The sequence below is a fragment of the Chelonoidis abingdonii genome, chromosome 8 (assembly GCF_003597395.2).
Source record: "Chelonoidis abingdonii isolate Lonesome George chromosome 8, CheloAbing_2.0, whole genome shotgun sequence".
Classification (NCBI taxonomy): domain Eukaryota; kingdom Metazoa; phylum Chordata; order Testudines; family Testudinidae; genus Chelonoidis; species Chelonoidis abingdonii.
Genome location: NC_133776.1, coordinates 8,048,721 through 8,065,547, shown reverse-complemented (window position 1 = coordinate 8,065,547; position 16,827 = coordinate 8,048,721). Strand labels below are relative to the sequence as shown.

At 50.0% G+C, this 16,827-nt stretch overlaps 1 protein-coding gene across 3 annotated transcripts in view; it reads right to left on the bottom strand.

Moving 5' to 3' along the window:
* VWA5B2 (von Willebrand factor A domain containing 5B2) overlaps positions 1-16,827 on the bottom strand; it is a 57,752-nt gene that overhangs the window by 8,197 nt on the left and 32,728 nt on the right. For all 3 annotated transcript variants that reach the window (XM_032803925.2, XM_075068367.1, XM_075068366.1), the window contains exons 6-14: positions 12,250-12,381; positions 11,577-11,701; positions 11,179-11,355; positions 7,154-7,264; positions 6,509-6,711; positions 4,605-4,719; positions 3,113-3,295; positions 2,675-2,873; positions 2,083-2,372 (exon numbers count right to left, since the gene is read on the bottom strand). In XM_032803925.2, the coding sequence (XP_032659816.1) occupies positions 2,083-2,372; positions 2,675-2,873; positions 3,113-3,295; positions 4,605-4,719; positions 6,509-6,711; positions 7,154-7,264; positions 11,179-11,355; positions 11,577-11,701; positions 12,250-12,381 (1,535 nt within the window). The remainder of the gene's footprint in view (positions 1-2,082; positions 2,373-2,674; positions 2,874-3,112; positions 3,296-4,604; positions 4,720-6,508; positions 6,712-7,153; positions 7,265-11,178; positions 11,356-11,576; positions 11,702-12,249; positions 12,382-16,827) is intronic.

Genomic DNA, 16,827 nt, shown 5'->3' with positions numbered 1-16,827 from the left:
CTCGGGCGTGGACGGGACATCAGCTCAACCCAGATCTTGGCGGGGAGCTGAGAGGATCGGAACTTGACGACCCTGCCGGGCCGAGTCGACGAAGTTCCCTGGCACGGCCCAACCCGGCCGGCAGTCGGCGCCGGTGCTCTTTTTTGAGGCAGCTTAGCTGGGGTAGAGAGGAGACAGTCCTCTTCCCCTGAACCGGTGCCGGAGAAGGTCGGTGCGTGGCGTCTTCCGCGCGCCGGAGTGGTCCGGTGCAGAGCCGAAAGCGGCACTCGTGCCGAGGACGAAGGGATTAAGCGCGGCTTCCATCAGGAGATCTTGAGGCGCTGGTCTCGCTCCTTTCTTGTCCTCGTCTGAAGGCCTTGCAAATGCCGGCACTTCTCGAGATATGGATTCCCCCAGGCACGTCAACAGGCGTCGTGGGGATCGCTGGTGGGCATCGCTTCTTACAGGCCGACCACGTTTGAACCCACCGGCAAACCAGGCATGAGCCCCGGCGCCGGGCCGGCGGAGAGAGGCTTAGCGCCCCGAACCCGCTAACATAATAACTAGAACTATAAACCTACAACTATACTAAACTAAGTGAACTATAATTAAAACTAGAACTAGAACTAGAAACAATGAACGAAGAAAAGCTAGGGATGTGGAGGACAGCTATGCCGCTCCACAGTTCCAACGACCGACACGGCGGTAAGAAGGAACTGAGGAGGCGGGCCGGCAGAGGTATATATTACCCGCTATGGCGGCGCCACTCTAGGGGGCGACCTGCCGGCCCGCTGGAGTTGCTAGGGTAAAAGTCTTCCGACAAACGTGCACGCGCGGCACGTACACCTAATGGAATGGATATGAGCAATCACTCGAAGAAGAATTATAAACTATGGGTGATGTACATGTAGGCTTTCCTATGGCTTGTGTATTTAAGATAATGTTTTGCAAGACCAGACCTAGAGCCCCGTATGAGGTAAGAGGGACCTTTTGCACTGCTCTGGGTGGACCCAGCTCTCAAGCAGTATCATCTTGAGATGATGCCTACCACATTAAAGCTTGGAATGTGATACAGAGGTCAGCAGCCATCAGCCAAACTGAGGCATGACACCCATCAACATTCAGTACTAGGTCCCACAGCTCGCAGGAGATAGTCGATTTGGGGAGGTAGCCATATGTGTTGAGGACAGGAGAGATTCACTTGGGCTGGAGATAGATAATGCACTGTAATTCTGGGGCTGAAAGCTAAACAAGGACTGCTCGCTTCCTCAGTGATTAGATCAAGCTGATGAGAAATTGGTGGTGTATTTCGTATTCCTTAATTTGATAAGAAGATTAAAGAGATGGTTTGAGATTAGGCCACTTTATTTTAATTTTGTTTCATGTTAAATTAAGACTAATTTTAAGTGATTTTAATTGTATTGGGGTTTTTAATTAATTAATTACATTTTAAATTCTACTTGGCTGGGAAATTGTGCCCATCGGATGTTCTTTCTCCAGCTGTCAGGGCCTAGAACAGCGAGAACCCGGGCAGCAGATAACAGACTTAGCTCAATACATGATCTAGCAGTGGTCTATAGAACCCATCCTGACAGTGGTCACCCCACACTCGTGTTACATGTTACTCTGCTTTCTGGCAATCGGGCTGACTGGGGAGTACCACTGCCCTGTATCCATCCCCGGCTAACCCTGGAGGAGCACTCACCTGTGCCATTCACCGATCACCAAATCACTCCTCCAGTCCCATTTCCTACTCCCTGGGCAGCACTAATATGACCCAGGCATTCAAAGCTGCCCAATCCCTACCGGGAATGAAATGTCATTGCGGGGCACTAACCAACCCAGCCCTTCTAGGGGATCTCTCTAAGGCCTGCCTGCACTCCAGGGAACACAGGGTCCAACGTGGAGGAACCGGGGGACGGCCTCGGTCACCATGATAGAGGATTCTGTCTCCAGTGGGAACTGCGCAGGAGATTTAGAAGAAATTTACACCCATTTGTGGGCAGGGGCAAGTACATGAGGCAAGACGAGATGGACCACCCCAGCCTTCTCTACTCATGGCAGTCCCAGCCATGGCCAACCAGGGGCTCGGCCACACCTCACCTTGGTGGCAGCAGTCAGCCCAGCCTGCGGGAGTGGAGCAGATTTGGTGGAGGAGTCGCACAGAGAAACGCTCTTCTGTCCCTGCTGAGAGTTGACTTCAAGGGTGCATGCCAGCGAGCCACTCTCAGGAGCTATGTCCCTGGAGCCAGTGGACTCGCTGCTGGTGGAGCCATGGGACAGTAGGCCCTGGCTCCGGTCGGTGCTGACGGAGCAGTGAGTGAGGACATACTGCTCCTGGATGTAGGAGGCCTGGTAAATCCTCTTCCAGATGTCAGAAACAGGATCCACACCTGTCAAGGAGAGACACAAGCAGCAACCCTATTCTACTGGGGAAAGAGACGCTCCCTCTCACCCCAGCCCTCTGACCCTGCCTGGCAGGGATTCATCCTTTGGCCAGCTGTCTCCAGACAAGAGGGGTGGGTGCTGCAAAGCCTCAAAGGCTGAGAGCAGGCAGTAAGAGACCAGACGGGTCAGGGGTCAGCATCCTGCCTCTGCAGCTCCTCTGTGGATGAACATCTATCTCACTGGCCAAGTTCCCCAGGTGCAGCCAGCCCCACTCCCACACAAAGTGCTCACTCGCTGCTCCACTCACTCTTCTCAGACTCCTCGATGCCCCCAGCGGAAAACTCCAGGGAAATCTCACGGGAAATCTCCTGCAGGGCTTGACTGATGTCCTGGCTCTCCTCAGCTGGGTACGGGTGAGCTACATCTGGGCTAAATGCTTCATCCTGGGACTGGAATGCTGACCCCACAGAGCCCCGCGAAAGGCTTCTACACACCCGTTCTCTACCCTGGCAAAACAAGAGGACAAGGTAGTTGCCACAGCCACAGAGAGAGGCCCTCTTGTTGGCATCAGATCATGAGAGAGGAAGAAATACACCAGCATGTGAGTTTCCTTGCCGTAGGACCAGGGCTCCAGCAGCAACCTTCCTCACCACAGCGCCTGAGGCTTTGCAGCTATTGTCCAATCCCCACTGGTGAGCGCAGCCCCGTGGAAAAGCCCCACCCCCACTACACAGAGGGTTCTTACTGTCTTCTTGTTCCGAAAGCTGGCGATGTTGTAGAGGGTGCAATAGCTGATCAGTCGATCTCCTGGGTACAAGGCTGCGATTTCATTGGGTGACAGCAGAGCCTCCATGGTGTCAGGCACATACCAGTCTATGGTGATGTCACTCACGGCAGGCTCAATTGCCTTCTTCAGAGACTTTATCAGCTGAGGAGGGGGCAGAAACCAGACTCATCAGCCCTCAGAGGCTCACAGCCTCCCTATCTATATGTTCCACTGTCACACGCACTCTGGGGGCTCCAACCCTTTGAATTACCAACCAGCTGTTGGCCCCAAGAAGCAGATGACTGACACTGAGCGCTGAGCCACCCAGAGCATGGAGCACAGACTGGGCCTCCCAGACACCGTAAGTGGCTCTGGGTCACAAGATGGCACAGAAACACTGACAGCAGGACTCGAGCTAGAGTAGGGGATGCGGGTAGATCTGGGGCTACAGAGACCCAGTTAAATGCTGGTGGCCAATGCCTTGCTGAACACTGGCACAGAGCTGGCTCGGTGGGTCCTAGGGGAGTGAGTACACAAGCAAAGCCTGATCTGGGCACTAAAACATCTTTCAAAGTCATTCGGGGGGAGGCACCTTAATTCTTCTCCCCCTACACTTACCCTCTCAGTAAGTTCCCTCCCACTGACGGGAGATAGATGCCACTCTCTCCAGAGCCCAGGATACCACTCTGAGCACCAACCTAGGTACCCAGGGGCCTCAAGAGCAAACACGAGGCCCTTCACCACCAGGGCCTAAGTGACAAAAAGTGGGGGAATGGTGGGAGGGACAGGTGGGACTCGGGAGAGCTGGGTTTGACTTTTGGCTCTGCCATTCATTCTGCGTGATCTTGGGCAAGTCACTCAGGCCCAGATCCTCAAATCCTCAGAGCCTTGATTTCAATGGAAGCTAGGAGCCTAAACTCCTTTGAGGATCTGGGCCTTAGTCGGTCTCCCATCCATATCACGAGTATACCACTACTTCCTTTGTCTGTTCAGGTTGTAAGCTGTTTGGGGCAGCGACCATCTCTCAGTGTGTGTTTGCAGTTGATTAACATAGCATCTTGGCCACTGGCCATTGGACATCACTATGTGTCTGAGCAGTGCCCAGCACAACGGAACCCATCACAGCCAAGGCCACGTAGATGGGCATACCCAGCAGGCGTGAAGCGTAGCCATGCTGCCAGATCAAAGTGGCGTGCTCTGTGTTGGAGACCCATGGTCCCTGCCGTGAGCCACACAGCACATACCACAAGCTGTGTGACATGCCAAGCCCCCTGGTCTGTCTGCAGGCTGCACCTGTGGGTGCCCTCTGTAGGCTGCCCTCTGCAACAGAAAGAGTGCAGCTGAGGCCAGTGTCGTTCTATGCCCATTCGGTACGGTGGGTGAGCTTTAGGCATCCTTGGTTAATAGAGACCTCAGTGCTCTCACCTCCACAACTGAGTCCAAAATACTGGTGCAGAGGGAGGATGCTTACCTTGGGCTGCAGCCTCTCCTCAGGGCTGAGGAACTCAGCCCGACCTTTGCTTACCTTGGCCAGGCCTCTCAGGAGCCTCCGGCAGGCTCCGGAGCCCAAGCCAAAGCTGAAACACCTGCAGGAATAAGCAGAACTGCTTAAAAGCAACTCTGGGGCCTGCTCTGAGACCCACCAGCTTAGACGGGGATGGCTCCAGCCTGAAAGGAGGAGACACTGAGCCACCCCACTCGGGCTGGGATATTTGTAGGTTTTCTGGGACCAGGTCTGCACTGGGGTCTTTGGCAGAGAAGGCTCTGAGACCCCTCGCTTGGGGTTTGAGGTTAGAGATGGTTGGAAATGTTCCATTGAAAGTTTTTTGAAAATGCCACTGTTGTCAAAATCAAAACATTTAGAAATACAAGGTTAGCAGTGCTGGCTTAGCCGTCTTGGTCTTGGGAAGACAGGATAAGGCGGGTGAGGTAATACCGTTGTAGAAACATGCCAATTTAAAACAAAAACTCAAAACAAATAACATTTTCAATTTTCATTTTGAAAATGCAAAATTTGGGGGCCTTATTTTTAATTTTAATTTATATATTTGTATTATACTTTATATTATTTCATGACATGTCCATAGTAATAATGCACAATAGGCATCTCTGCTATAGACCTGCCATACTACAATATAATAAAGTAGTTATAATATTTTCTTATTGTTTTATTTTATGTTTCAAATCATTAGAGGGCAGCTGCTACTTAGTACTGATTGAAACATCACACCTTCTTTTCTAGATCTGAGTCTCTTGTTTGTGCTTTAATTAAACAGTCTGGCATGCTGACATTTGAAGTAATGTAAAAATAATAAAAACAACATGAAGATTACAATTAAAAATCAAGGTAACATTTCAAATTCCGCAAACAAAAATTTGAAATTCTGGAACAAACATTCTCCAGATCCAAAAGTTTTTCAGAAATTCTGTTTCGTGAGAAATCCATGAGAACAAAACCAAATTTCAAAATGTCAAAATTTTGTATGAAATGGGAAATCTGAGTTTGGACTGCTCTGTCTGAGGTGTGTGTGGTGGGGGCCTGGAGTTATTCTCTCAGGAGTTAACTTTGATATAACCATGGCCAGGGTCATCCCTAGGGGGGTGTGGGCCTGCGACAATCCCCCTCTGCCCCAGGCTTTGCCCCCACTCCACCCCTTCCCCCAAGCTCCCACCCCACCTCTTCCCACCTCTGCCCCGCCTCTTTCCAGTTTCCGCCCCCTCCCCAGAGTGACGCTGGGAGACAGCGGGGAGGGCTGGGGTCGCTGCTGCCACTTCTCATCGGTGAGTGTGGGCCTGACCCCCGTTGCCGGCGCCAGGCCTCTCACTAACCCCGTAGGCCAGCCTGCCCCCCCAATCCTACCCCTCTGAGCCAGCCTACTGCCCCCCGCATGACACACCCACAGAGCTGTCCCTAGGGTATGGCAATTCGGGGCAGCCACTGTGGGGCTCCCAAAGAGCGGACTCCAGGGCGGCCACCCCGATTTGCCATACCCTAGGGATGGCTCTGACCAGGACTTAAATTCCAGTAAATATTTTCAAACCCACAGGGCTGAAGCTCCAAGCCATAGTGCACCATGTGGGGCTTCAGCCCTGAACGCCCCTGCCCCCCAGCTTAAGCTCAGAGCCCTGGGAGGTTTCATAGGAAGCCCGGGGGCGGGAGGAGGGGGATTGTGAGGGGCTCAGGAAAATACGCTATGAGAATTTAAGCCCTGGGTATAACAGTATTAATGCAGAGCCCTCTGCTCCCCTCTGGCACCAGGGGCTGCCGGCTAGTTCCCCATCCCCTCAGCCCTCCTCCCCGCAGCAGAAAGATTCTTGCCCTGTCCCTCCCCTGGGTTCGTTTCCCTCCCCTCCCCACACACACACACTCGGTACCTGATGGTGCTGGCCTGCCTCCGAATCAGCTCAATGATCTTGCCTGCATTGCTGACGTTGGCATCCGTGAAGATGAAGAGCTGGCGTGGGTAACCGCGGTGAAGAGGCTGCCCCAGGATCCAGGTCAGAGCAGACAGGAGGTTGGTCCCATGCATATCGGCCCGGAACTTCTGTATGTGCTCACAGGCCAGCCTGAGGTTCTCCTGCTGACACAAACAGTGTGGATTACAGAGGTACCCCAAGCCCACAGAATCACTCCCAAATTCTCACTCTTCTCCCCTCTTGTCTGCGATCCCACTACACTACGGTCATGCTGAAGCAAGGAGCCCGATGCCGAGCACCGATCTGTCGGCCAGCACGGCTCACACCATGGGAGCAGCTAACTTTGAATCACAGGAGCCAGAGAAAAAGACTTAGGTTTTTAACAAGCTCATGACAAGAGTGCACCAAGCAGCCATGGCCCATGAAGAGCCAGGGATGTGGACCAGGGGGCCTTGATTATTGGAGGGGCTGGTCATGAGGTGTCAACGTGAGGTGGGGAAGTGTAGTGAAGGCTTCAGACCTGGTGCATGGGGGCCCCCTAAGCCAGGTTGTGATGGCATCTGGGTCCCGAGGGCCAGGACTCCTCACATGCACCACACTCACATTGCTGCAGAGCTTGCTTGCTGGGAAGAGGGGTTTGATGTGGGAGCCGAATCCAGCAATGTTCAGCAAGGTGCCTGAAGGGAGGCTCTTCATTGCCACCAGCAAGGCCTCCTGAGAAGAAACGAAATATAACACGTAGGGCAGGTGAGGCCGGTGATGATGGGGAGGGCGGAGAGCGAGGCTGATCCGCTGTAAGTGGGACACACCCTGTCCATCAATATGCACCACTCCCTACCAAGGAGACCTACCAGGCTGGGGAACCATCTTCCAGGGGAAGGGCTGAGCGCCCCACTGCTGGGAACGTTCGGAACTGGACTGGACAAAGCCTTGGTGCATGGGCTAGAGAGAAGAGTCCTGCATTCCCTCTGTGGGTCCATTCAATTTCTAACACTTCTCAACAAGCATGGCCTCTGGGACCCCTCCCTCTGTGGCACAAGGCTAGAACACCTCTCTGCGGAGTCACTTCCCAGCACTGGCACTCACTGGGCAACTGAGCCAAGTCACTTCCCTCCTCTCAGTCTCAGATGCCCCCCTGGCCTTTCTGGGTCCGTTGAAAACGGACACTCCATGCACAAGGGCCAGCCTGGAAGGAGGTGTGGAGACTGTTGGGGGAGAAGCTGACAAATGCAAGGCTGAGGCTGGACTCACTGGGGGGAAGGAGGCCGGAGACAATGTGACAAGGGGGAGCAGCAGGAAGGAGCTGAGCTGTGAGGGGTCTTGAAAGGGAGGACAAGAAGCTTGGATTTGATGCAGTGGAGAAGGGGAGCCACTGGAAGGCGGTGGGGGTGTGCTGGGGTCAGAGGTCAGGCAATGACGATGATTCTAGGCTTTGGAATGGGCTAGAGGGGGACAGCGTGGGTGTATTTCTGGTTAAAGCCTACAGAGTATGTCCTCAGCTGCCTAAGTGCCCTGCACAGGCTACTTCAGCCATTGAGTTACTGCAGAGCTATGGACTGAGGGAGCCGATCTGCCCCTACATGTTTACACACACGTTCGATATGGGCCAAGGATTCCAGGATGTCTTGGACAAGGCCATCACATCCTGTTCCTGTTTCAGTCCCTCTCCCCAGATGGGAGAGCTGCATTTTCCCATGATGAATCTCAGATTATTTGCAGCCTATTGTTCTAGTCTCTTTAGGTTTCTTTGTATCATCTTCCTGCCCTCACTGCTGCTTGTATCACCTCTTCAGTCAGTCTCATTTGTGAACTTCATTAACATGCTTTCAGATCATTACATGAAAATTATAATGAGAATTAATTAGCTTATGTTTACACTGCACCTTAAATATGTGAAACACTATGTAAACGCTAAGTACCGCTATTAGAGAGACAAGCTGGGGGAGGTCATATCTTTTATTGGACCAACTTCTGTTGTGAGAGCTCTGTGTAAGCTCAGATGTGTCTATCTCTCACCAACAGAAATTGTCCAATGAAAGGTATTACCTCACCCACCTTGTCTCTCGGATATCCTGGGACCAAGGGCTGCAACACTGCTGCATACAAGTATCACTATTAACAAGTGAACTCAGACAGGTCCTGATAACAATCCCTGCAGTCCCCACCAGGGCCGGCGCTACCATTTAGGTGACCTAGGCAATGGCCTAGGGTGCCAGAATTTTTGGGGAGTGCTATTTTGCCGGGGGGGGCAGCACCCAGCTCCGGGGGACCTACCACAGTCATGCCGGTGGATGGTGCACTGGTCTAAAGGCTCCGGCAGACCTACCACAGTCATGCCTGCGGCAGGTCCACCGGAGCCTTTAGACCAGCGGACGGCCCCCCGGCACGACTGCGGCAGCTCCACCGCAGCCGCAGGGGGCGGCGAAACAGCCATCTGCCTAGGGCGTCAGAAACCCTGGCGCTGCTCCTGGTCCCCACTAGAAACCTCCTCACAGCTCTACCCGCTGCCATTTCTCATGACCCTTTGTTCAGTCCTTCAGTCAGTTTCCAGTCAGGTTCCAGTGCTTCTACCCAAGTCAATCAGAATTAATGTTTCAAGCACGATTTCATGGGGCACAATCAAGTGTTTTCTTTCCTGAAGTCTCTCTCGAACTGCCATGTTCCTTTCATTCACTACTTCTACTGTTCTCTTAGAAAGAGCAATCAGATTTGCTTGATATGATTTATTCTGTACAGCCACTTATTGCTCATGGTCCTCTTACTCTATAAACAGTGTTCTCAGAGTACCTGTCCCATTATTCTAGCAGGGATAGAAGTTAGACCAGGGGTAGGCAACCTATGGCATGCGTACTGAAGGCAGCACGCAAGCTGATTTTCAGTGGCACTCACACTGCCCAGGTCCTGGCCACCGGTCCAGGGGGCTCTGCATTTTAATTTAATTTTAAATGAAGCTTCTTAAACATTTTAAAAACCTTATTTACTTTACATACAACAACAGTTTAGTTATATATTATAGACTTATAGAAAGAGATTTTCTAAAAATGTTAAAATGTATTACTGGCACACGACTCCTTAAATTAGAGTGAACAAATGAAGACTCGGCACAGCACTTCTGAAAGGTTGCCAATCCCTGAGTTAGACATACAGGACAATAATTGCCAGGATCATTCTCTTGCATTTTTTAAAGACTGGTATTTTTTCTCTAGTCCTCTCATATCTTTCCAGTTCTCCAAGACTTTATAGAAACAGTCCAGTGATCAAATGGATTTATCAGTTTATTCCCCTAATAGCCTGGGGTCAGGGCCATCCAGACTGGCTAATATATATGGTCACATTTTCCAAGTATTCCCTTACCTGGTTTTATCAACAGATCTTCACTGTTCCCTATGCAGCAAATCCAGCCTGAATGGCTGGGCTGTGGAGATGTTTAGGGAAAGTGTGAAGGAGTATTTCCTTAGGCTGCAGAGCAGCTGTGGAGCTATTCTGCAAAGACCTTTCAGTTCAGTTGCTGCAGTAGCCTATGCAAGGCATTTACAAAGCCTCATCCCCTCAGGGAGGAAGGAGATGAGAGGATCCACACAGCAGCAGATCCACTGGTCCCACCTCTGGCTTATCCACATCTCCCTCCCTACTCCTCTGCTGTGCAGAGGACTTCACTCGCCTACTGCAGGTCCTCTGCCCCTACACCTGTTCATACTGTGCAAAGTCATATTGGTCTCATGGCCCAGGGGCTCTCGGAGGAGGGAGACGGATTTGGCCCTGAGTGTCCCAAACCTCTTTGCTTTATTAACTTAAGACTATTTTTCTTTTGAGCAGCTTAGAACCTTAAACATCTGAGTCAGCACTGATGTCATCCCCTCCTCATTTTCTAATGTCTCTATCCTTCACTTCCCCCAATCATTTCTTTAAAAGACATTCTTGTTAACAGCCTCAATCTGCCTTGTCTTTTCCCTGCAGCATGGACTGACCCTGCATGTTGTTCAGTTACCTCCTCCCTTCTTTGTTTCTAATATAGATCAGTCAGTGATGTCTGTCTGTCTTCCTTCCATTCTAATCTCTAAAGTATCTCCGCTTTGAAAGCCTTTGACCAAAGCATTTTCAGAAGTAACTAAAGAATCTTGCCCCTCCAGGATATCATGTCCCTCCCTGCCACCTCAAGCAAAAGCTCAAGAAGAGAGATGAATCTTACACCCTGCCCAGATGGTCAGCAGACTTCAGTGGGGAAGCAAACTGCAGTCTGTCTCCTCCAAAGAAAATGGCATGACCTGGCCCCTCCTCACAACATTCAAATCCAGGGATTGTTAGCAAGTCCCTCAGCTGACCTCAAATGCAGCAGCAGCAGCACAGGGAAGAGGTAGCCAGGCTGCCTGTTAAGTAGCTGATCAACCAAGGGGATTAACACAGTGTCTGTGCCATCAGGCCCCACTGATAAGGAGGAAAGGAATCTGAGGGATCTGGGTGACCTAATGTTTCCTCCCTCTCACCTCACCCCTAATGGGAAGATTTGAAACAAGTCAGTGATTCACCCTGAGGACTCAGAGCCATTCTGGCCACTGCTTGTTCCTGGCTTTCTTCCCCTAGGTGGATCTTATGCCGCCTGCCCCCAAGCTGGGCGTTTTCCCCCTGACCTTGATCCTGATGATGTTGGGGCCACTCATGCTGCTGCTCTGGTCAATGAGGAAGAGGATTTCCCGGGTGACTGTCTGGAGGTCAGTAGGCACACTGCCCACCTCAGGACAGAAGTTCAGCATCAGGACCGGGTTGTGGAAGATGTCTTTGTGGAATCGCTTTTGAACAAAGGCCACCTGTGAGCATAAGAGAGAGACAGGAGTGGGGTGGGATCCTCAAGCCTCGCATCCCCATTCCACAGGCACTTCCCCTGGAGCCTCACACATCCTTGCCCAGGACAGCTGTTTCCTCCGAGTCTCAGACTTCTCCCAAACCTTCTCCCATTCTAGTCTTCTAACTGGCCCTGACACCTCCCCCTCCAGGACCACCCTGTTAAAGACCCTCCAGGGCTGATCACCTGTCTCTCCCCATCACTGTCCTTCTTGGCAATTCGCACGTAATCCCGACGACTCCTGATGTGCGCCTCATACTCCTGGTACGTCATGGCACCTGACTCAATGACCAGGTGAGGGCGATGGGGCTCTGGGCAAAAGGACAAACATCAGAGAAGTCAGTGGCTCCCACCCTGTGGCCCTAGGGCACTTCCTGGTGCTCCACAGAATTTAGAGTCATGAGGACCAGGCAGTTGCGAAGTGAGGGCTTGGGAGGGGGGCTGGGTCTATGAAAGGCCCTCTCCCTTATGAAGTGAGCTGTAGAACAAAATGGGCCCTGACACATGCAGCTCTTCTAGGACTGTAAATCAGTCCAGATTGAAAATGCCTCTGAAATACTAAATATGTCTCCACATAAGAGAATTGGGGTTTACTCCACCGGCAGCACCCCCTGCTAGGAGAGGCAGAGAATTAAGCAACAGAGAGCTTCCCCATGCTTAGCATGCCTGCTCCCTTCTCCACAGCACCACCAGCTGGAAGAGTCTTGAGCTGTAATAACCAGGAGCTTCCCACAGTCAGCGCTCCTGTTAGGAGAGGCCTTGAGCTCCTAGAGCCAATGTCTCCTGAATTTACTCTAGCTGTGGACTCCAGGTTAAAAGCATGCTCCCAGTGTAAGGTTGGTTCACTTGTTCCTCTTACCACAGGGGTACAAGATAATCTCCAGACTCCTGTCACATTGGTGACCCTCTGCCAAGGTAACACAAATGGTGGAGGCGGAGTTGGCATAGGGGTTTGCATCAGCCCGTAGGGCATGCGATGGGCTCTCCAAGCCTGCAGGGCAGAGGAAGAATAAGAAGCAGAAGTTACAATGACTAAGGGGCTAGGGGAGATAGGGGTAAGGTCCAGGATTTGTTGTTTTTAAAGGTACTCGGGCATTGCTGCACTCAGTGTTGTAACACCTAACCAGTTTAGGAGCCTACATCTCATTTTCATAAGGCATTTAGGAGACAAAATCCCATTGATTGTTGATGGGACTTAGGCACCTAAATCAGGTAGATGTTGCAACACTGATACACAGAAATGTCTAAATACCTTTAAAAATCTGGGCCTAAATCATCTAGTCTCAGCTCTGGATCATCATTGTGGCTTTTATATCCAGACATCATCCCAGGGCACTTAGGGTATGTCAACCCTTGTCATAAACATACAGTTAAGGGTGGCATAAAATCCATCCTTTACCTGTAAAGGGTTAAGAAGCTCAAGTAACCTGGTTGGTACCTGACCAAAAGGACCAATAAGAAAAGAAGATACTTTCAAATTGAGAGGAGGGGGGGTTGTTTGTGCTCTCTTTGTTGTGCTCTCTTGGGATAGAGAGAGGGACCAGGCAGGAAAAAAACATCTCCTAAAACCCTACCTGAAATAAGCATCTAAGATTACAAATATTGTAAGTAAAGCAAGGAAATGTGTTAGATTATCTTTTGTTTTAGCTTGTGAATTTTCCCTATGCTAAGAGGGAGGTTTATTCCAGTTTTTGGAACTTTGAAGTTGAGCCTAGAGGGGAATCCTCTGTGTTTTAAATCTTTTTATTACCCTGTAAAATTATCTTCCATCCTGATTTTACAGAGGTGCTTCTTTTACCTTTTTCTTTATAATAAAGTTCTTTTTTAAAGAACCTGATTGATTTTAGTGTCCTAAAGGTAAAGGGTCTGGTCTGTACTTGTATTAAAGGCAATTGGTTAGTAGTATGTTATTCTCAACCCTCCCCAGGAAAGTGGGTGAAAGAGTTTGGGGGAATATTTTGGGGAAACAGAGACTCCAAGTAGCCCTTTTCCCTGGATGTTTGTCTAAATCACTTGGTGGTCGCAGCAATACTGTCCAAGGACAAAGAAAGGATTTGTGCCTCGGGGAAGTTTCAACCTAAGTTGGTAGAAATAAGCTTGGGGGTCTTTCATGTGGGTCCCCACAGCTGTACCCCCCGGTTCAAAGTGGGGAGGGAACCTTGACAACCCTGCAGTGGCGAGTCTCAGAACCTGGGTATACAGACTCGGACTTGAGCTACGGTGCTAAAAATAGCAGTGTAGTGAGTGATAGATGTTGCTATTTGGGCTGCAGCTCAGGCTCTAAGACATATCTCCCTTACCAGGTTTCAGAGCCCAAGTTCCAGCCAAGTGGGAACATCTACACTGCTGTTTTTAGCACCATACTAGTGAGCCTGAGTCTGCAGACTGCAGCTCAGAATCGCTGTTGCAGATTTTTTTTGCAGGACAGACATAATCTAAGTCCCTGCTGCATCAGCTGGGTGCCTTTTTTAAATACTTGTGGCCTGTTATGCCAATTCTCTCTCCCCTACACCCTGCTGTTCCTTCCCCACAGAAGACGTACAGAGATATTTGGAGTGACTGCAAATAGATAATAATTAAATCCAAAAAGCTATACTAAAAGAACACTAAGGGTGTGAAGTCAAGCACTGAAAAGTTAGGAAGTGTCAGAACTCAGGTTGCCTTTGCAATCTGAATTCAGCCCCCTTGTGCACTTGCATTGTGATGCAATTTTTAATTGCATGATCACACAGTATTTTTTCCACAGGATCCCTGCCTCATTGAGTAAATGAGGAATTATTGACTATTTTTTATCCCACCATTCAGTGTGTTGCCCCAGACCTTATTTATGCCATTCCATGGAAACCCTGCCCTGAATTCAACACTGTTCATTCTCTACGGAGTGCTTTTATGATGCTCTCACCTTTGTATCTGAGGGCTTCAAAGTCTTTCTTTAATTTATCTTCACAACACTCCTGTGGGAATAGGTGCTATTATCATGCCCATTTTACAGATGGGGAATTGAAGCACAGAACGATACGGCTAAAATTGTCAAGTGTCCACTAATTTGGGGGGCCCAATGTGAGACACCTGGGGACTGATTTTTCCAGAGTACCAGGACTCTGCAGTTGCCATTCTGAGCACTTTGCATATCTGGCCATAGGTATCTCATGCTGGGCATCCAGAAAAGGTGTAACACATAATTAGTAGCCAACCATGAACATTTTGATTTAAGTGACTCTCCCAGAAGCACCTAGGAACTCGGGGGCAGAGGCATGGATAGAATCCAATTCTCCAGGGAGACATTCAGTTGTCATAACCCTTCTTGTCCTGGAATCCCCTGCCTCATCCACTTCTCAACTTCCTACTTCTGCAACAAATGAGGCAGATCTAACAAACTACAGCCAACCCTGATTCCTTCCTGAAGCACTGTGGCAGTGAATGAAGCTGTAGTATGTGATCATTGTGGTACAGTCTTTAATCACATGCATATACAAAAGGGGCCAAATTAAAGTTGCATTTTTGGTCTGGACAAACAATGTATTTTTCCCTAATCTTGCTCTTGGAAACAGCCAAACCATTTCAGCAGAAATGTTTCAAAACAAGTCAGGCTGAGGCAGACATCTGGCATGGAAAATTTCAGCCCAAATACTTAAAGTTTGGCAAAGTTATAAGCAACTGAAAACAGGGTCTTATAATTGAAAGTTTATGCAACCTTAACTACAGGCCACACTACCAGCTCTGCTAAAATAAAACAGATCCATCCCATGAGAGGGAGGAAGGGTCTATCAAATTGAAATAGACAGAATTTTCTCATTTACCTGCCTCCAACGCATACACACACACTCAGGCACATTCAAACTTGGGGGTTATGTTTGGCTAACATCATTATGCAAGGCCCTGAAAATCTGGTATTGCTTGGGAGACAGGTAACATTATCCTTTCCTCTCAGGAATATCCATCAGCTTCCTTTCACTGTCACACATAGACTTATAGATTTTAAGGCCAAAAGGGACCGTTGTGATCATCTAGTCTGACCTCCTGCACATTGCTGACCACAGAACCTCACCCACCCACTCCTGTACGCAGGGGTGTGCACAGGAATAACAATTGGACCACTTTTGGAGGGGCGCATTCTGTTTCTCCCTGCCCCCCATGACCCTGGAACCGGAGGAGCTGGCTCTCTCCTCGAGTCCACCATCCCAGGGCCAGAGGAACTGCCTTTCCCCACTCTAACCTCAGAGGAGTTCTGTGCCCCTGCTGATTACTGGGGACACATATGTCCCTGCTTGTCTCCTCTTGTGCACGCCCCGGTCTATACTAGACCCATAACCTCTGGCTGAGTTATTGAAGTCCTCAAATTATGATGTAAAGACTTCAAGTTACAGAGAATCCACCATTTACTCTAGTTCAAATCAGCAAGTGGCCCCATGCCCTACACTACAAAGGAAGGCAAAAAAAAAAAAAACCCCACAACCAAGGTCTCTGCCAGTCTGACCTGGGGGAAAATTCTTTTGCAGCCACAAATCTGTCAATCAGTTAGAACTTGAGCATGTGAGCAAGATCTACCAGCCAGATACCGGGGAAAGAATTCTCTGTAGTAACTCAGAGCCCTCCCCATCTAGGGTCCATCTCTGGCCACTGGGATTATTTGCTACTAGCAGTCGCGGATGGGCCATATGCCATGGTAGGCAATCTCATTACACCATCCCCTTCATAAACTAGGGTGACCAGACATCGAATTAAATTGGGACCATCACGATATTTAGGTGTTTGTCCCACGTCCCGACCGATCTTTGGTTGGGACGTAATTTGTCCCGATATTTCGCTCCGCTGCCACTCAATTATTTTATTTTTTCCCCCCTGCCGGCAGACCCTCATGTGTGCCTATATTTTCTTCCTCTCATCTGGTCACCCTCCCATAAACCCATCAAGCTCAGTCTTGAAACCAGTTAGGTCTGTTGCCTCCACTGCTCCCCATGGAAGGCTGTTCCAGAACTTCATTCACATGCAAGGACTCACACACGAATGTGCACACACCCATGCTTCCACACACAGGAGTATTTATACCAACACATACACACACACTCAGGCACATTCAAACACAAGTGCATATGCACACATAGAGCCATGTATGCACATGTGCTCACACACAGAGACAAGCACTTATGCATGCACACAGATGTGCACTCACACACATACCTGCTTACACAAGTGCATGCAAACACACACAGCCATGAGCACAAGCACTTACACTCACACAGGGGCTAGGGTTTAAACACATTTGCTAAGAGGGAAAGTTAAGGTTTGGAGGCCTCGCACTTGGCCAGAGTCTTCCCTGAGCATCCCTCCCTGCTCACCCTTATGCCACCCCACACACAGCCACTCACCTGAGCGTGGCCTCCACTGAGGCTAGTCACCACCCAGTGTAATATTCACACCAGTACTCAGTACCAAC